This window comes from Chelonoidis abingdonii, chromosome 19 (genome assembly GCF_003597395.2).
Source record: "Chelonoidis abingdonii isolate Lonesome George chromosome 19, CheloAbing_2.0, whole genome shotgun sequence".
Classification (NCBI taxonomy): Eukaryota; Metazoa; Chordata; order Testudines; family Testudinidae; genus Chelonoidis; species Chelonoidis abingdonii.
Genome location: NC_133787.1, coordinates 40,791,934 through 40,812,984, shown reverse-complemented (window position 1 = coordinate 40,812,984; position 21,051 = coordinate 40,791,934). Strand labels below are relative to the sequence as shown.

The 21,051-nt window shown below is 46.9% G+C and overlaps 1 protein-coding gene across 2 annotated transcripts in view; it reads right to left on the bottom strand.

Annotated features, from left to right (window-relative positions):
• Positions 1-20,839, bottom strand: part of CYB5B (cytochrome b5 type B) — a 28,907-nt gene extending 8,068 nt beyond the window's left edge. For both annotated transcript variants that reach the window (XM_032771389.2, XM_032771391.2), the window contains exons 1-3: positions 20,599-20,839; positions 11,485-11,613; positions 9,926-9,952 (exon numbers count right to left, since the gene is read on the bottom strand). In XM_032771389.2, the coding sequence (XP_032627280.1) occupies positions 9,926-9,952; positions 11,485-11,613; positions 20,599-20,754 (312 nt within the window). In that variant the 5' untranslated portion in view covers positions 20,755-20,839. The remainder of the gene's footprint in view (positions 1-9,925; positions 9,953-11,484; positions 11,614-20,598) is intronic.
• Positions 20,840-21,051: the final 212 nt, after the last annotated feature.

The window sequence follows — 21,051 nt, the reverse complement described above, 5'->3', positions numbered from 1 at the left end:
AAAGAAGAGAGATCTAAGCAATAGGAAAATAGCCCACAACCTGCCGTTCCCTTCCCTTGCTCCCAGGAAAAAGAAACTCCACAAGTAAAAGAAAAGTTTATATCCAAAAACGAAATAGAAAACAATAATCTTGCATGAAAAACCATACAGCCTTGCTTAGAAGAAAAATAGAAGAAACAGGCTGATTTAAAAGATAGCCCGATTAACCCAGCCAACCCACCACAGACATGTAAATACCAACCCAAAGCTCCTCATAGCTCGAGATGCGGGGGTCCTTCTGTATCGCACAGAGGTGGAGACACTGGAGAAAGACAGTAGGAGAGCCGTTAACGCACAAGCCAGAGAAAACAACAAAAGACCAAACCTAGCCAGCTCACACTATGCGTACAACCCAAAGCTCCCAACCGAAGTGCTGGTCCTTGACTCAACAAACTGTGGATGATATTGAAATAAGAGACGAGGAGAGAAACCCTTAGTGACGGCACAGCGAGATAAACAAAAAAGACCCGGAGTATTACAAACTTCGCCTCGCGCCGCCCCTGACTTTAAACAATCCAGTTCTCTGATTGGTCCTCTGGTCAGGTGTTTGGTTACCCTTTCCAGGTAAAAGAAACTTAACCCTTACCTTACCTATCTATTTATGACAACTACACATATCCAAGATGTCTCCAAATCCTAACACTTCCTCCATCAAATTTCCAAAATTCATCCTCTTCTGTCCAGGCAGCTGAAACTCTCATTCAGGCCTTCATCTCTGGTCTCAGCTGCTGGAACCTCATAGCCATCATTGCTGCCTTCCAATCTAGTCAAAACACAGCTTCTATAGTCATCTTCCTTGCCCACATGTCTAACCACATCACATCCTCCTCCTGTAAGTCCCTCTGCTGCCTAACACTCATCCACAAGGTCAAGTTCAAGTTTCTTCTCTTTACCACCAAAGCCCTTTACTACTCTGTCCTTCCATATTTATCCCTGACTTTCTTCCAATCTCCTAGTGATTATGTTACTGACCACTCACTTGTCTGTTCCTTACATAAATAGCTTTGCGCTTTCTGCCATGTCACCCCTTATTTATGGGACTCCCTCCCTAAACTGATTCGTAAGGCTACCAACCCTATCCTCCTTCAAATCACTTTTAAAGATCCATTTCTTCCATAACATCTACAAGAAGTCAGTCAACAATTAATGCCTAGAAGGGGCAGGGTAGGGGAACTTGATATTTATGTATTAAAAACCCTCAACATTTTATATACATTAGTCTCAGCCTCCCCCCTCTCTTCTTTCGTTATAAGCATTTTGGGTCAGGGACCACATCTCTCTCTATGAACACAGGGTCCAATCTTGATTGGGACCTCTGGTCACAACTATACTTTATTACATAGGGATACTATGTGGATAGATACTACAGCCTTTAAGGGACATGCTACCCCATCTCCTAAAACAAAAAAAGCGTGTAACTAGCCCACATCAGGAAAGAAACACAGGATTTGCCAAAACATCAAATCATTGGCTCAACTACCCAGATACCTTGCATCCAGGACAAGTACCTGATGTTTCAGAGGAAAGTATAAACAGCTATAAAACATCTGGACAAAACCATAATTTTGTATTTAACATGGAGATTGCCTGGGGGAAAAAATCTTTCCCAATCAACTGATGCCATGATGTCTAAGAGATTATTCCTCTTCATAGTTTAGCTTGAAGAGTTGCATATAATGTGTCCACATCATCATCCCCTGCCCTTTTTTTTTTTTTTTTTTTTTTTTTAATGTAACCACACTTTGCTGTGAAAAACCCAGTGCATTTTACAGTATCTTTGACTCTTCGCACATGAATGAGATGCGAGGCATTTGGTAGCCAAATATTTTTTTTTTTTTTTTTTTTTAAAGTGGGTTAGTTTTAGTGTTTGTGAAAAGGTGTCAGATAACAAGGAGACACAAAGCCAGCCCGGGGCTCGTTTGGGGTTTTTAAAATATATGATTGTGTATACAAACAAGAGTATTGATCTTCAGTGAAAGCAAGTTTCATAAAGTGATGATACAATGTGTAAAAATACTCTCTTCCCTTTGACTTAAGTGTGAAATGGATGAAGTATGAGAGTGATATGTGATCCCTTGTTTTCATGCTATGGGGCAGAAGAAAGGAAGGACCTTCTGAGAACTGAATACCCCTACAACACTTACCCTTTCCAGGGTCCTCTACAGTGTGTCATCCTCCATAAGTCCCAATATACTTCTAACCAATGTACTGCCCTTTGCAATTTATGCTGTCTTTGAAATTAAGATGCTGTTTTAGATGCAGGGATACCATCATTTGTGCTTCAGAAGAACTTTAAGATCCTCAAAAGGAAAGTGATATCAAAGAGGCAACATCTTTTATTTATTTTATGTATTATTTCCATATTTTGTTGTTATTTTTAAATACACCTGAGCCACCTACTTGTTCCCCTAGACTGCTGCAGCACACTGGACTGCTTTTCTCCACTGAACTAAAGATTGCTGCTGCTATCCTTCTCCTTAGAGCATCCTGCAAGTTCAGAATCCATCAGAAGAGGACAGATCTTTCTTCCCCTCCAGTGAGCATTACGTTGGACTTATCCAAGTTAAAATGCATTTTCCATACTGCTGCTCAATCTTCCAGTTTCTTTAGATCCGCTTGGAGGCTCACCATCCACCATTTTGAAATATCTAAATATAGCAGTAAGCTGTGAAATGCCGTAAGTTCTCCTTCTCATATTCAGCACAGCAGCTCAGGCTGGCACCCATTGCTATACGCTTTTTAATGAAGCATGAGGCTCTGCATCGGTTTATGAAATAGGGTTGAAATAAAAAGAGAAGAATTTGAAAGGCCTGCTGTTCTGTATAACTAACCTGGCGGTTGAGCTGGTTTGAACGATACTCTCCATGGCTGAACAGAACAAACAGACCCTCCCAACAGACTGCAGAAAAAGATGATGTTGCCTCTTCAGGATGTCTAATGAAAGGGCTGTCTAAAGCAGAGCTGTTACCAGGCCAAGTCTCCTAGTCAAGTACAAGGAGAAGCCAACTGCAAGACACACATTTAATTCCTTAATTAGATTCCATTTATTACAGATTCTCCACCCCCCATCCTTTCAAGGGTAGTTTTCCAATATGCCTCTCCACCCAGGTTCTGATCTGGGAGTCCCCAAGTTTTCAGCAGAAGCCCTAAAGATCACTTGGTGATGCTAACCAGAATTTGTGATTTCAGGCCAAACCCAGGTGGTTAGGTCTGTCTCCTGGGTTGAATCTGACAACACTAACAGTTCAGTGATCAGGACACACTGAACGATGCAAACAGAGATCTGCGGTTCAAGGTGTGGAAATAACACTCTGCTGATGTCAGGGGAGTGAGGTTCAAATCCCACACTGAGGTGCTGCTGATCTTTAGAACAAAAACAAAGTAATAATTTCCTTGCAAGGTTTATTCAATATCCCAGTTTGTGTAAACACAAAACCACCAGCTCTGTGGAAGAAACACTGAATGACTCACTTTTTTCCCTCCGGACCTGAACCACAGGCAGCAATGTACACAGAGGCCTGGAAAGATGGAGTTTGGGGCTTCATTTTACTAAATCAACTAGTAAACTAGTCTGCTATTTTGACAATCTCCAGAGGGAACCATGCCTAGCTCTCCCGGGCTAGAGCGGCGAAGGCTACCATTCAATTCTTAATCCACCCCCTTGAAATCTGGAGTATCTATACAGGCACCACCAACATTCAGAGAGTACAGTTTTCCTCTTTAACCTTAATGAGCAACCTCATCCAAGAGACTAGTCAAGGAAGAGACAGTTCACAACCCAGTCTGCATTTTTGAACATGGGATAAGAGGGAAGGTTCTCTCATGGATCAGTAACTGGTTAAAAGATAGGAAACAAAGGGTAGGAATAAATGGTCAGTTTTCAGAATGGAGAGAGGTAAATAGTGGTGTCCCCCAGAGGTCTGTACTGGGCCCAGTCCTATTCAACATATTCATAGATGATCTGGATAAAGGGATAAACAGTGAGGTAGCAAAATTTGCAGATGATACAAAATTACTTCAAATAGTTAAGTCCCAGGCAGACTGCAAAGAGCTATAAAAGGATCTCACAAAACTGGGTGACTGGGCAACAAAATGGGAGATGAAATTCGGTACTGATAAATGCAAAGTAATGCACATTGGAAAACATAATCCCAACTATACATATAAAATGATGGGGTCTAAGCTAGCTGTTACCACTCAAGATAGAGATTTTGGAGTCATTATGGATAGTTCTCTGAAATCATCCACTCAATGTGCAGCAGCAGTCAAAAAAGCAAACAGAAAGTTAGGAATCGTTAAGAAAGGGATAGATAATAAGACATAAAATACCATATTGCCTCTATATAAATTCATGGTACGCCCACATCTTGAATACTGTGTGCAGATGTGGTCGCCCCATCTCAAAAAAGGATATATCGGAATTGGAAAAGGTTCAGGAAAGGGCAACAAAAATGATTAAGGATATGGAACAGCTGCCAGATGAGGAGAGATTAATAAGACTGGGCCTTTTCAGCTTGGAAAAAAGACAACTAAGGGTGGGATATGATAGAGGTCTATAAAATCATGACTGGTATGGAGAAAGTAGATAAGGAAGTGTCATTTACTCTTCCTCATAACACAAGAACTAGGGGTCACCAAATGAAATTAAATAGGCAGCAGGTTTAAAAACAAAGAAAGGAAGTATTTTTTCCACAAAACGCACAGTCAACCTGTGGAACACCTTGTCAGAGGATGTTGTGAAGGCCAAGACATAACAGGGTTCAAAAAAGAACTAGGTAAATTCGTGGAGGATAGGTCCATCAATGGCTATTAGCCAGGCGGGGATTTGATGGTGTCCCTAGCCTCTGTTTGCCAGGACAAAGAATGGATCACTTGTTTACCTGCTCTGTTCATCCCCTCTGGGGCACCTGGCATTGGCCACTGTCGGAAGACAGGATACTGGGTTAGATGGACCTTTGGTTTGACCCAGTGTGGCCATTCTTATGTTCTGATTAAATGTACATTTCAGAAACAAGCAGACAAAAGGTGAGTTCCAGATTCAAGTACTGAAAAGGGTAACGAGACCATACGATCAAAAAGCAGCAGGGACTTAAGAAATCCCACTTAAGAAACACAGAGCAGTCATCTACTTGTCGTGTGAAAAAAGCTGCTACAGACTTGCTAGGGTAACAAACCAATGCATACTAGAACCTGCTGGCACATACCACCTTTCATATCTAAGAAGAAATCACTCAGTGCCTAAATGCTCCAGAAACAGAAACCTGCAGCAACATCTGGAGAACCCTAACCCAAGAACACAAAAGCAAGTTCCAAAGAGTACAATGATGCAATAGCCCTGTTTTTAGGTTACAGCTCATCACTGAAAAGGTGAACAAGATGGACATCAGCGGATGAAGGAAAACATTAGATATATCAGTGATCCTCTTGATGAATCATTCTATAATTGTAGGGCCTTCCTGTGGAAAAAAATCTTGGTATCAAAACATGATGTAGTCCTAGAGCAGAAGGGTCCATGTAACGGGAAGGCAAGATTCTCTTCCAGTCTCACCCTGTCAGAACCATGTGGGAAGTTTCTGGGTAATTCCTACTGAATTCACTGGGACATGGATGACTCATTTAACTCCAACCCAAATACGAAGAAGGGTGGAACAGCTTTATGAAGAGCAAAGCAGGATCTGGAAGAGACAGACAGGAACTCTAGGGGAACCAAGCCTGTGGAGAAGGCCTGAGGAGTTTCTTAGGTTGAGTTGTCTTACTTTCAACAACACAGCCAAGCCCTGTTTGGGGTAATTTTTGACCTTACACAAAACGTGTGTAGCCTTTTGTTGGAGCATGTTGGGGAGCAGTTTACTGTCCACAGAACATCTAGCTCAAGATAGAATCTGGCAAAACAAAGCTGCATCATCTTCCTTCTGTGACCATTCTTCCCTGTAATCTTGTCTGACACCAGTTCTAAATTAAAGAGCTGTGTAAACATGCCTGCCCCAAGCATAGTATTGTCTACTACCAAGCAGAAGGAACCGTACTGATTGGGAAGGCTGCACATGTTAGCATGCTCTTAGACATAAGAAAGATTACCAGCTTCCTTCCAGTAAATAAAAGTAGCTAAAACATGGCTCTTCCACACCTATGAACGAAAACTTGTGCTTTAAACAGAAAAGAGTCTTCACCAAGTCACATACTAACCATCAGCTGTAGAGATCATGTTACAGTGCAACCAATCATAATTAAGGCTACGATTTTGTTATGGACATTTTCAGTAAAAGTCACAGACAGGTCATGGGCAATTAACAAAACATCATGGAAGCCGACTTGTTCCTGACTTCTACTAAAAATGTCCATGACAAAAAGAGGGAGGGAGGAGGGTCCAGCACCCTGCCCTGCTGTGGTTGGAAGCTGCAGTTTCTGCCCCATGACTGGGAGCTGGGAGGGACCCCCACTGTGGTGGCTGGGGAGCTGTAGGGGATCCCCTGCTGCCTGGGGAGCACTGGAGGATTCCCCCCAGGGGGGAGTTGCCAGGGGTCCCCAGCACCCACAGGGTCTGGGGAGCTACCGGGGGATTCCTTGCCACTGGCGGCTGAGGAGCTACTCAGGGCTTGGGAGCTCCGGGGATTTCCACCGTATCTGTGGCAGCTGGGGAGCTGTGGGAGACCCCACCACTCCAGGCAGCAGGAGTACCCCAAAGATCCCAGTCACCACGGGAGGTGGAAGTAGCCTGCAACTCCCAGCCACTGCGGGCTGAAGTCACGGAGGTCTGTGGAAGTCATGGATTCTGTGACTTCTGTGATCTCCATGACCAAATTGTAGCTTTAACCATCCTTCAAACAGCATCTAAGCATGCATTAAAAGGACATCACCAGAGATTAGGTGAAAGTGCTAGCTCACCAACAAACAAAAGCCTGTCTAAGCTAGAGGACCTGACTGGGAGACTCACTGGGTAGATCAGAAAGGCATAGTGTAATGAGGCGGAGTGGCCTCCCACTGAGCCAGAGGGGGAGGAGCCACACTGATCCCAAGTGGATGGAGCCAGGCCAGGCCAGGCCCACCCCTCCCACCAGAAGCTAAGGCGCAGGATAGGAAGTATAAAGAACAGGGCCTTTATCCCAGCTGAGCCTGAGCCAGGGAAGGAAGCAGATGTCTCCAACCTGGTGCAGAACCCTGGAGCTGAACCTAAGCTGTGCTGTGCCCTGCCCCTAAGGGCAGATTGACCCAGGAGAAGAACTGCCAGGACTGCTACTCGCCATATATTCCAAGGAGACAGAAGACCCCAGTACACGAAACCCCTCATCAAGACCGTGGTAGGAAGTAGCCCAGGGAAACCAGATGCTGGTCCAGTTTTGGTGTTAGAACCTGAGTCAGCATATTGCAGTATGAGCCCTTCTGACCCAGTGGCGGAACCCTCTGCTACGGTTAGGGTCTTGGGCTGGTGGAGCAGGGTGGGCCTGGATCCCCCTAGCTGCTACTGCCAACCCCACCCTGGAGTGGCAGCATCCCAATCTTTGGCCAAAGCCTGTGTTTGTCTGCCCTTTGTCTGAGCCAGGACTTCAGGCAATAGACCAGTTGTTTGTTAGCTCTGCGCTGCCTGAGCTCCTGGACCAGTGGTCTCCAAAGTGGGGTGCGCAAAACGATCCATTGGGGAGCGCAGCAGGAGGAGCGCTGCGGGGGGGGGAGGGGAGGCAGCCAGAGGAGGGAGGGAACGAGCAAGTGGGGAAGCTGCTCCTCCCCTCCCCCCCGCCAGGCATCCTCCACTCCACTGCTAGAAGATTTTGTTAAGACTCACAGGAGCAGCCTTTTGCTGAGCACATAGTGGAAGTGAGGAAATCAACACTACATAAGTATTTAACAAGAGTGCAACTGTTCAAAAGCAACCCATCAGTTGTACCTGGCAGTGAGGAAATTTGGATGGAGAGTTTTTCCCCCCGTTCTGTAGAGAGGATTGAGAGGTTCTTGTCGCAGCCAAGCTATGAACCATGTCACACTAAGACCTCTTTAGTTACACAAATGTTAACTAAAGTTAAGATACAGGAGGTGATCTTAAAAGTTAGATACCAAGGGGACAGGTGCCTTAAAAACACCTACAAGATCAAAGGGAAATATTTACTTTATTGCAGTGTTGATTTTACTGCAGAATTGTGGTGTTCTCCTATACTTAGGATGAAATATCACAGTGCGGTGTTTATAGGACAGGAAGCATGGTAAAATCTCTCCTTTTTCTGGCCACTGCTGCATGCATAAATTTGCAAACAAGTAACATTATCATAAACAAGACATGTTCCTCCAGCCTGCCACTCACTGGAATACAAATAGGACTAACCTTACTAGGATATCCTTACACATTTTCATCCGCTATAATGGACGTTCCATTTGGGCGGTTCTGTAGTTGGCTTTGTACTGGTGCAGTTTGTTTCCACATTTGAAGATGTTACTCATATTTTCAAGGATCTTTTGCCCTCTGACATATTACAAACCAAACCATGGTATGGATTTTACGACCTCTCAAGACATTAATACTGCACATGGGAATAGCAGATCCTTTCTAAGCAAGGCCATTTTCAACAAAGGCCACAAACACATGGTGATATTGGTTTAAATCTCTTGGCTGCTGGGGAACACTTTCAAATTAGTAGGGCACTTCCCTGGACATGTTTACAATCAAAAATTGATGTTCTCAGGACAAGTTCAATAAACTGTGAACTAGGAGGACATCATGGTCGTTTCAAATCTTTATCAACGGGAACTGGGGAGGAAGATTAAAAAAAAAAAAAAAAAAAAAGACAAGGCACAGATAATGCTTACAACTAGTTCAAAAAACCACTTTATTCCTCTTTCAGTAAATGTGTTGTGTACCAGACCTGAGCATGGATAGACTCCACAGCCCTCATTTACACAGTCAGAATTGCAAGGCAATGGATGATTCCTCTCCTGCTTATATTCCATGAGACCTTCTGGGGACAGGCAGGTGCTAAACACTCCTGTGTCTGAACCAGAACTGTAGGCTGTATTTTACTTGCTGTGCAATATAGGCCATCATACTAAAAGTTACATCTACCATGGAGGTCTGCTCAATAAGTCTTGTGTGGTCCTTACCCTGCATATTTCCCAGTTCCTCAAACTCAATCTGCCTGCTCTATACACTGGATTTGCAATGAGAACCCAGACAAGCTGGTATTACTGTGGCAAAAAAAGAGGGAAAGACAACACTAGCAACTCAATCATTTATTTTAAACACTGGCCTTTCTGTCTAGGGGCTCATGTTGAAGTGCTTTACAAATATGTATACAAAAATAACTTTTCCTGCCAAATAAATGTAGCTAATCTTGAGTGTGAGATGATAGCTGTGTAGCAGCTCACAGCAATACTAGAGAAGAGATAAGGAACGGAAGGAAGATATTGTAAGTACAATTTTGGGGGAAATTTAGGTGGTAAGATGCAATTACTCAAATTAGAATTTGGCAGGACACCAATGCTAACACCTCAACTCTTGGTTTAAATCCCATCAAAGACTGGAAGAAAAGTAGTGCCCTTCCCTCACTAGGGTAAAAATACAACAAATCTCTGCTCCCTAAAGGATGAGCCAGATCTCATTTGCAAAGCAAGATACCATCTTTCTCTTCCATTTCATATTCAATGTGACAGCCCTGCTGTTCCTGGGACGGCCATGAGCCCCCCTCTTCTCCAAAGCAGCATTCAACCCCTCCCCTCACACACACTTTCTTGGGTCTCTTCACCACAGCGTCCAATCCCTCTGGTTTGTGTAATCTTTTCCATCTAGGCTAATGCCTAACACATTGTGTAGAAACAAAATGAAATATCTGCTAATTGAACCCAGCAGACTCCTAGACGCTAAGTTTGGGGGGGGCGAGGACACAAAACACTTGCTTCTTACCTTAGAGCCTTCATTTTTACGATCGCACTGCAGGTTTTTGGAGGGGTGGGGGGAGAAAAGAGAAGAGAAAAAATTGCAAACATTGTAACTTTTCAACCACTGCAGAAGAATCAGCAGACATCCAGCCAGCATCACCTGGGCAGCTGCCTGGAACATTTCAACTTCAGCTCCTCGCTGTGACCAACAGCAGCAGAAGCTCCCTAAGAGCAGTGGGGCCATCAGCACCCAAACAGGGGCCACTGGCACCCAAACTGGGGCCACTGGTACCCAAACTGGGGCCCTGCCCCTTCCCCAGAGGCCCTGCCCCTATACTGCATCTTCCCCAGCGGCCCTGCCTCCTGCTCGCACCTCTTCACTCCCTTCCCCATTTGCTGCTCACCCTTACAGCCAGTAAAAAGTGGAAGGGCATAGACTTCCTACTTTTAAAAGTGATGGAGCCGTGTCCCTTCTCCCCCCTTTCCCCTCTTTCTGGGGCCCCTGGCTGTGACCAAGGCCTTGCCAGCTGAAAGGCACTGGGTTTACGGCAAGTTTCATCACAAAGCATGTAGAATGCAGGGTCCACAGCATCAGCTGTCTCACATCATCAGCCCCTGATCCACAAGGCAAGGAGTTCAGACCCCACCCCCTGCAGAGTCAGCCTCCCAAAGGAATTTTTTTAAGGCACTGATGGGGTGAGCTCCCAAATTGGCCCTGCAGGAGATGAACTGGGCCAGGTGGGGGGTTAATCAACTAATTAGACTGCAAACAGGGGAGCTTTAGGCTAGAGGCAGTTCATCAGAGAGGCTCATATATGCAGAAACAGGGAGGGGAGCAGGGGCTGTAAAGCTAGGTAGTGGGCTACAGACTGGGTGGCTAGGATAGGCTGCAGGAAGACAGGCAGCAGTCACTCCCAAGGAGGGGATTCTTGGAGCTGGTACACCCAGAGAGAGAAGGGGAGCTAGACAGGTAGGAAGCAGTCTAGGAAAGGAGCAGTGAGGGGAGAGAAAGGAGCCCGAAACTGTTGAGCAGAGAGTCCCTGGACTGGATCCTGGAGAAGATGGCAAACCTGGGTTCCCCTACCAGCCTCCGAGGGCATGGCACGGAACGCAAGCAGTGAATGGCAGATTGCCTAGGACTGAATCCTGGAAGGGGGAAAGCTGAGTGACCTAGCTAGAGGACTAAATCACAAAGGATCCGCTGTGGGTCCTGGAGCGAGAGGAGCTTCAGACCAGGGTCGGAGTGATGGTGTGCAACCATGACTAGGAATATCAGTCTTAAGCTAACCCCAGAGTGACCAGGAGGAGGTGCCAGCCCAGCAGGAAGAGGTGCACCTTGTGACAGGGACATTGACTAAATTGCATTCAGAAGCCTCTGAATGGGGAAGATTTGTTTAGATTTTAATCTACAGCCTACATTTCTGCATGTGTTTGGGGATTTGTTTGGTTTTTTGAGTAGAGGAAGGAGGTACACAGCAACTCCACATTTAGTAGGACAGATCTTGATGTAGCTGTCTGCTGGATTACCCTGAGGGGGCATGCACAGAGTTCCCTCTGGGTTTGTCACACCCTGCTGTTGCTTACCGGGTGAACCTCTCCTATGAAGTACTCTTTGAGCATTTCCCTGGCATCTGTGGAGTGCCCAACATCTTCAAAGCTCTCTGTGGCATCCTTACCAGCCTGTTCGAGCAAAACCTCCTCTCCACCTGGATGCTGGAAAAGAAGGAATTCAGTGAGCCCAACGCTGAGGGATAAAAAGCAGTGAGAAGAATTCCAGTCTCCTCCACAAACACACATATTGTGGCAATGTCCTGGGCCCAACACTGCAAACGTACTCCAATCTTTTCAATTCATCACAGCCTCCACAGAACAGCTTAAGATAACCCCACTAAAGGTCCAAGTCTGCAACCTCCTCTTCAGGCAGTCATGAGTAATGAGAAAGCACTGCAGGGTCTGGCAAGCACCTGGAATCCAGCCTTACCTGCTTTACAGGCAGCAAAAATCCCTCCACCACCAAGAAGCAATTCCCCAACATCCACAATGCACTGACTCAGCCCTCTCAGTCATGTCTGCTCTGTAGTCCCTAAGGTTCATAGACAAGACAGGCTGGTCTGACTCCTGATGCACCTAGATGTATGCTCATGCAGAAGCACAACATAGAATATGAGCAGGAGTTCGCCTCTAGAGGAGTTGTGAGTGCAAGCAACACACAAGCACAGGAGCCCCGAACAGCAGAGCCTGAGGCACTGAGTATACTCCAGCAGTGACCGTGATTATTTAGGCATAACAGAGAGAGCACCTCCTCATGGCTCTTGAACAGAACATGCTGGGCAGGCCAGGCACTCTCGCTTGCAGAGAACTCTTTCTTGCTGTGCGTTTTCCCCTTCCATGCATGAGCCATTCTTATTTCTTCCTCGCCTGCTGCAATAAAGGCTGCTAGGAAAGGGTTCCCAGACGCTCAATCTAGGATGCTCCTCTCCTGGATGTCAGTGGAGGCAACTTTGCTATTCCATTTCCCCAGGGTGCTGCAATAAGAGGATCTCTGTTTGCTTTAATTAATCTTTCCACTTACAGTAACATCAACAGAGAGAGGGCCAAGCTTGGGGACCCTCCTCGAAGCAGCCTCTGATTCACCAGCATTGCATCTGGCCCACTCTGAAATCCAGCCGAGGCCAAACACTCAGCAGCCAGGGGGAGTGAAGGTCCTAAGAGAAGTTTTACTGTTTACACTTTGATTTTAAAAAAGCGTTTCACTTCTGAAGTGTCTAAATCACTGAAATTAGTCTCCTTCCCCCTCAAGGCTGCATTCCTCAGTAGAACCTTTATCTAACTAGTATATAAAACACCACAGGTGATAAAAGATACCTGTTCACCCTTGAAAAGCTAGTATGACCTGTAATCAACAACAGAATGATAGCTGTGCACAGATCTACCCTGGGTCAGAGTTCAGAGTGGGTGTTGCATATGAACATGCTTCTGTAATGAGCTGGGAAGAACCATGGGGAGTGTTCTCCACCCAAGCTAAGCCTTCTGAGGATGAGGGCAGAGGTTAAGTGTCGCCTCCATGGTGAACGCCACAGGCCTTTCCCATTGGCAGGTTTCACACCACCAGCGTACTACCTCCAAAGTGAGACACAAGAGGGTGCAGAGACAGTACATGCAGGTGGGCAGTACAAGAAGAAGTTACAGATAGAAAAAGCATCATTAAATCCCTTAGGAACTGGATTTCTCCTGTTCCTGGTTTTGTTAGAGAGAGCAAGAATGCAGGAAAGGAGATGGAAAGATGCTTATTGGAACCTAGCAACCTTGCTCACGGCAGAGAACATGCATCACTAAGAAAAAAAGAGATGCATTCTGCCATGACAGCCAAAGCGTGAAGTGTATCTCATCCTTCCACTCTGCATTTAAGGGAGTTGTGCCTGAAAACTAGCCAAAGTGATTCATCTAAAGCTGTAGATCTTCAAGGGTGGTTTTCAGGACTTGAAAAATTTACCCAACACCTACTAAGGAGAAGTCCATTAGCCAGGAACTAATAACTTAAATACTTAAAGTTCCAGGAAGGTGGCTTTTCACATCTGAAAGTTTTACAGCCACTGCTTGTCATCCCAAACCTGCATAACAATGTGATCCCACCACTCACTGCTTGTTTCTCAAGCCAAGAAACGACAGTTCACCATGTGCAGCTTCTCTGTGAATGCAAACAGCAATCTTGGATTGTTTCTTTCACCGTAAGGCAGACACCAAGGCATCATCATCAGAGTCACAGCTCATGAAATACTGCAGGATCAGGTGTGTTGTGTTCATAACGCTCATCACAATAGTGAAGAGCAGTCCACCAGCCATGTTTTCTGACAGAGACAGCGGGCGCGCAGGTTACAGGGACTGTTGAAAAGCAGCATGAAACATACTAGGATGCGCACTGAATTATAGGACGGGAAAACTGCATCATGGGATGCTAAACCTGCCCTCCCGAGTAGAACCCTGCCAAATTAATGGTCACGAAAAACGTGTCACAGATAATGAAATCTGGTATCCCACTATGAAAACTGGTCTTCTGTGTGCTTTTATCTTGTACTATACAGATTTCACTGAAGAGACCAGTGTTTCTCAAATTTGGGGTTCTGACCCAAGAGAGAGTTGAGGGGGTGTCGCAAGGTTATTTTAGGGGGTCCGCAGTATTGCTACTCTTACTTCTGCGCTGCCTTAAGAGCTGGGTAGCCAGAGAGTGGCGGCTGATGGTTGGAGAGCGGTGGCTGGGTGCCTAGCTCTGAAGGCAGTGCCCCGGCAGCAGCAGCGCAGAAGTAAAGGTGGCAATACTATACCATGCCATCCTTACTTCTGCACTGCTGCTGGTAGCAGCTCTGCCTTCAGAGCTGGGCTCCTGGCCACCAGCCACCGCTATCCAGCTGCCCAGCTCTGAAGGCAGTGCTGCAACCAACAGCAGTGCAGAAATAATGGTAGCACTACCGCAACGCCACCTACAATAACCTTACGACCCCCCCCAGCTCCTTTTTGGGTCAGAACCCCTACAATTACAACATGAAATTTCAGATTTAAATAGCTGAAATGTGAAATTTACTATGTTTAAAATGCTATGAGCGTGAAATTGACCAAAATGTACCATGAATTTGGTAGGACCCTATCCAAGAGGCATTGCAAAACCTTCCCAACACATCCTGTGGTAGATGGTGGTGAGTTGCACAGTGGGACAACTACGCATGACACACTCCACTGACACAAGGAGCATAGTGTGGAAATGCAACAACGGTTTAATGATAGCGGTGGCTGTACGTTACGGACCGTAACTTAAGTCGACAACTCTATAGTGTGGACAAGGCCTTACTCTTTCTACCTAGGTCACACATGCTACAGGCCCTGTTATCCATGGTGAGCACATATACACACAGGTTCTGGCTACACTAGAGAACTTGTAGCAATGCAGCTGTAAGCTCTCTAACGTATCTGCTCTAAGCCAGCCCCCGTGAGCAACAGTAATTATAGTTGGCCAGAGATGCTCTCCTGTTGACATAGCATTTTCCACATTGGCGCTTACATCAGTGTAATTTATGTCACTCAGTGGGGTGGTTTATGCACACCCCTGTGCGACATAAATTATGCTGACATAAGCTGTGGTGTAGACAGCCATAGGCACTAAGAATACAGCGGTTCTCCCTAATACAACTTCACAATATCAACCAGAATTCATGCAGAGAGCGCCCCAACTCACCACTCTTCAGTTCCCTAGCTGTAAAATACAAACACCACCACTGCCTACCTCAGAAGGGGACTGTGAGAAGAAATCCAGTAAAGACTTCAAGCCCCCCCTCACGATGTTTATGAGTACCTTAGATCGATAGAAATGCAAGGGGTTTTGGAGGAGATGAGTTAAATGCCCCAAATGGTAGTGTGCATGTGGCGGAGAGAGAGGCATGCAGCACAGAGCTACTTACACTTCACAAAGCTAATCCAAAGGTGCATTTACCCCTGCTCCTGACAGGCCATTTCAGCACATAATTGGAAAGTTAACCCTTTGCAGTTGACCTGGAATCCATATTTAAACACACAGACTTCGTTTTCATGGCTCCTGCAGTTGCAGCACATAGACACCACTGTACCCTGCACTCTGGGGCTTATTTTGTTTCAAGTAGTCAGTGAATTACCCTTGTCCTATTTGCCGATATTTATGGCAATGGTTCTACTTCATCTGAAACACATCAGCCACACCCCGCGCTATAGCACAGCCAGCTCTGGAAGAGAAACAGATACCAACTCACACTATAGGTTTTAAATCCAACTTGAGGAGCTGCCTTTGCACATCTCTCTCATTCTGTCCACGTTCTTATGACCCGATGGACTTTTGCCATGTGGTAGGTCCAATGTCTTAGAACTTCTATTATGTAACCAGCAACATAACACTATAAATACAGTTTAAAATAATACATATTGCAACTGACACACTTTAGCCAGACTGACCAGCACCTGACCCACTGTGTCTGGTTTGCAGGAACCGGAGTGGCCTCTCAGAAATTATGCAATAGCCTTCCAATAGCACTTCAATGAGATCAGCAATTCTGTACAAACAACATGTGGTAATGGGCTAGAACAGGCAGCAATTAGCAATTGCCCCAACCATTACAGAGGATTGAGAGGGAACATTTCATGCTGAATCCCTGACATCTGCAGTTATAGCAATTCAGGCATTGTCTACACTGGCAAGTTTCTGCCAGCAAAGCAGCTTTCTGCGCTGTAACTCCTGAGGTGTACACACTGCCAAGCCAATGCGCAGCTGCAGCGCTATTAAAACAAAACAACCCCAACACCCCGACAAGAGGCACAGAGCTTTCTGTGCCAGGGGTACAGGGCCATGGTGCCAGTGTAGATACCCTGGATGATTACAGCACTGCAACTGCCTTCTGTGAGGTGTCCCACAATGCCTGTTCTAGCCTCTCTGGCCATTGGTTTGAACTCTACTGCCCTGCCCTCAGGTGACCAACCGTCAGCCCCACCCCTTAAATTCCTGGGGAATTTTGGAAGTTCCCTTCCTGATTGCTCAGTGATGCATGCAGTACTCTCAACACCTCTTTCCCGGTGATCGTGCCTGCTCCATGCACCAGGTGATCCCCCACTTGGAGCAATGCTGAGCTGCTGGACCTCATCTGCATTTGGGGAGAGGAGTCTGTCCAGTCCCAGCTGTGCTCCAGCTGCAGGAATTATAACAACTACAGACAGATTTCACGATGCATGACAGAAACGGGCCATGGCCAGGACACACTGCAGTGCAGCGTCAAAGAAAAGCAGCTGCAGAACGCCTACCACAAGATATGGGGGGCAAATCGCTGCTTCGGTGCTGCCCGTTCTACAAAGAGGTGGACGTGATACTCGGTGGAGACCCCACCACCACTGCGAAGGCCACTGTAGATACTTCGGTGGCTCACATGCCAGTCAAGACTGGACTGAGCCAGGAGGAGGAAATCTTGGATGGAGAGGGGGACCCAGAGGCAGAGGACAACACAGAGGTCAGAGTTGCATGCAGCCAGGAGCTCTTCTCTATCGCAGAGGAGGCTAGCCAGCCACAGCTGTTGGAGCTTCGTGAAGCACAAACAGGAGAGGAGGCCCCTGGTAAGTGGCTTTGATTTTTGGAATTGCTGAAGTGAGATGTTGGGGGCATCATTCCTGGAGATACTGGGCAATCCACTGATACAGATTCTTTGGCAAAGCTGCTTTGTTTCTTGCCCCATTAAGGGTAACTTTCCCACTCCACTCTGCTCTCACTGGGGCAGTAGGGACCATTCCTGAACATAGGTGAGCCGCATAGGGCCAGGGCAGAAGCTGCGGTCTTGGAGAAGACCTTCCTTTGATTCCCTGCTCACCCTCAGCAGCGAGATATCTTCCATAATGATCACATCCTGTGGAAAATGTGGGGACCATAATGATTATAAACTCCCCCCTCACCCCCGCCCCGAGCTGACTCTTCCCAAGAGCCACATGCCCAGTGTACAGTAGGGTCCGGGAACACTGATTTCCCCTGTGATACTCATCATGTTGGTGGTCTTGTGGCTCATGTGTGCTTACCTGGGGTCAGCCAGTTAGTGATAGGTATGTGAATAGTGGCTGTATTCAATCAGTGTCCTGTGTGTTGCAAGCAATACTGCTTCTATAAAATGTTGCATTTTGGCTTCACAGAGATGACCTTGGAAGCCCAGCCTCTCTCTTTGTTATCACCAGCTGAATGGCTGCGCAGAATTAGAAAGTGGCCACGAAGAACTAAAGAGGACTTTCTGCGTGATGTCATGATGCACTCCACAGCTGAAAAACAAGAATTGAAGGAGTGGCAGGACAGGAAGAAGAGAGACTAAAGGAGAACGTGATGTGCCAGAACAGTGCAGAATCCATTCCTGCAGACCGTGCACTACACAAACCGTTGAAAGATGGCGCCAAATGCAGACGGAAGCACAGGGATTGCCAGGATGTGAAGCAATGCATCACGGGGTACTGGGACAGGACCCAGGATGCCCTATGGCCCCCTCCACCTTCCCATAACTCTTAGTGACGGAAGAGGAAGAGATGCTCTGTGGGATAGCTGCCCAGAGTGCACCGCTCTGAATAACGCTGCAAGTGTTGCAAGTGTGAACACTATTGTCCAGGCAGCTGATGGGGTGAACACACAACAGTGGTTTCCTTTCAGCGCTCTCTGAGCGGTGCTGTAACTGCTGGTGCTATAACTCTGCTAGTGTAAACATACTCTCAGAGATCTAATGCAGAACAGTTTATCAGACACTGGACTTGTTTAAAATCTATTGAAGTGCCTGGGTCTGACTCTCTCCAGCAGCTGTATTGACTACACAGGCCATGCTATACTGGCAATACACTCCTAGCATGGACGCAGCTATATTGTTAAAGCTGTGCTTTGTACCAGTATAACAAGATCCCCCCCTGTGAGCAACAAATTATACCAGTAAAAGCCCAGTTTTGCTAGTATGACTTTCTCTACGCTTCTGCTAGCACAGCTCTGTTGGTCAGGGATCACACCTCTTCACACTCCTCACTGACATAGCTACTTTGTCAGAAGTCTGTACTGCAGGCCTCACTAAAGACAAGACAAGATTCCAGTTCCATTTCACTATGAAAGCTGCAAACAGTGCAAAACTGACTCAGGCAAAGAAGGGACAGCCTAAGCCAATGTAGTGTGAAAGACCCCAAGCTGCACCACAAAGTGGCACAGAGTTGTCTGCCTTTTACAAGAGTCTTCCTACAAGATGACTGAGTGTTGTTATCATCACCACAAATTCCAGAGGAATGCATCCTCCTTGCAGATCAAGCACCACCCAGATCAATCTCTAGCTAGGCCTTTAAGACAGTCTTGCTGGATGCTCAGTCTATGATCATCACTGCCAACCTCACTGCACCACCATAGCCTTTGGCATGTAGGCCATCATCGACCATGTAGCAACATTCCTTCCTAAGTGTGCTTTGTAATTCACTGTGCTTTGTAATTCACTGGTCTTCCATCCTAATAATATGTCCATACCAAAGGAAGATGCCAAACCAAAATCTGAGCTGATGGAGGTGGTTGGTGGGTTCAGCTACAAATATCTTAATAGCAGATCTTCATCTGCCATTTATTATGGAGCAGCTGACAAAGACAACGAGAATCAAAGACATCAATCTGGTGCTCTTCAGCCTTCCTCAGAGCCCTCATTTCCACTTCCATACATCTGAGTTGGTACAACCACAGTCCTATAGATCCACAGCTTCATAGTGAGCTTGATGTTCCAATGTTGCCACAGAGGGTCTGGAACGTGGCAATGACATAGTGATTGTTGACTTGCTTTTTCATCACCTGAGGATTCACAAGCAGACCCCAGTACATGCCAGATGGTTTCACTCAGTGAAGTGCTTCTGTTTCAGCATTAGTTCAGAATGAGGTGATAAGTGCATTGCTCTGTAGGAGCCAGAAGCTCAGGGCAGGTGAGGGTTGCATGGCAGCTGAGGTTTTATTTTGAGGTGGGACAAAAACACAGCTGACAATTTACTATTAATTCTTCTGAATTACTGACTCCAAACACTGTTAGGAGCAGCCTATACCTTAAAACGCTTCCAGAATCCAAGTCAATAGCAATGAGTTATCACATAACACTGCTCACCCCAAAGAATGCAGGAGAACTGCAGACTATACACAGGGATAACTCCCCTCCCAGTCAGAGAAATACACCCACCTCTTGGAAGTGAATAACATGACAGATACTCATCTACTGAATCACTAGCATTGTCTCCTTTAAAACCTGGGTTCTGCTTGAAGATCTGCCTTCAAAATACTGACCTACCCTGACACTACTTAGTACATTATTCGCAGTGTTGTAGCCATGTTGGTCCCAGGGCATTAGAGAGACAAGGTAGGTGAGATGATTTCTTTTACTGAACCAACTTCTGTTGCTGAGAGGAACAAGTTTCCCCTAGAACTGAAGCAGAGCTCTCCGTAGCTTGGAAGCTTGTCTCTTTCATCAACAGAAGTTGGTTCTAGTAAGATATTACCTCAGGCACCTTGTCTCACAACTTAATATAAAATCTTCTACTAATTCATTTAGCCTGAGGGAACCAACATAAAAATGCAAATCCAAGCCTTCAGTTTACTTTTTTCATATCATGAGAGGAGCAGAGATCCCAACAAGAACTAGGTTCAATTATCTGTTTGGGGGAGAAAAAAACTCAAACGATTTGAAAGCACCACATCATGTGTTACGTCTGTCCCCCCTTCCCACTTCCATCCACTTGCTCCATCTGTTTTAAATTGGACTGCAGGCAACAGGAGGGTGACCAGATGACCCGATTTTACAGGGACAGCCCCGATTTGGGGCTCTTTTTCTTGAACAGGCTCCTATTACCCCCCCCGCCCCGATTTCTCACACCTGCTGTCGGGTCACCCCCCAGGCGCAGGAATGCGCCTTTCTACACACGCTGTGTGCCACACACACAACGGAGCCCCGAGCCTGACCGGTTCCTCACGACGCCGCTTCACTGCGACCAAATAACGGTTCATAGTAAAATCCTGCTCTGGGCCAACCACCGCCAGTGCCCCAGGGCCCGTGGCACCAGCCCCACGGGGCGCCAAGCGGGGCAGTGCTCAGCCCCGGGAAGCTTCCTTCAAGCGCTACGTAAACACCAGCGCCCGGCAGGGCCCCGCCGCCCCGCGGGCCTCACCTCCTCCAGGAAGCGGCCGACGTCGTACACGCGGCCGTGGATCACCAGCCAGGCCTCGCGGCTCGAGCTGCGCTTCGCCACCTCCGCCAGGGTGAAGAAGGGGCCGCCCTCGGGCGCCGCGCCGACCCCAACAGCGCTGAGCTGTTCGCTCCCCATCCCGGCTCCCGGCACCTTTACCGAACGGCAAACTACCTAGGCCCAGCGCGGCCGCCGTACCTAGGCCACACCCCCTCCGCGCCTTAGAGACCAATGGGTCTTCCGGGTCCCAAGCTGGTCCGCCGGCTGTCGACCAATGGGAATGGGGGGCGGGCGGCCGGGCGGCCGGCCTCTCGTAGCCAGTTCTGGTTCGACGCCTAATAGCCAATCAGAGATGCCCTCACATCCCACCGCAGCCAATGAAAGGGCGAGATACCACCGACCTGACCGAGAAAGAGGCGTGATGGGGCGCTGGAG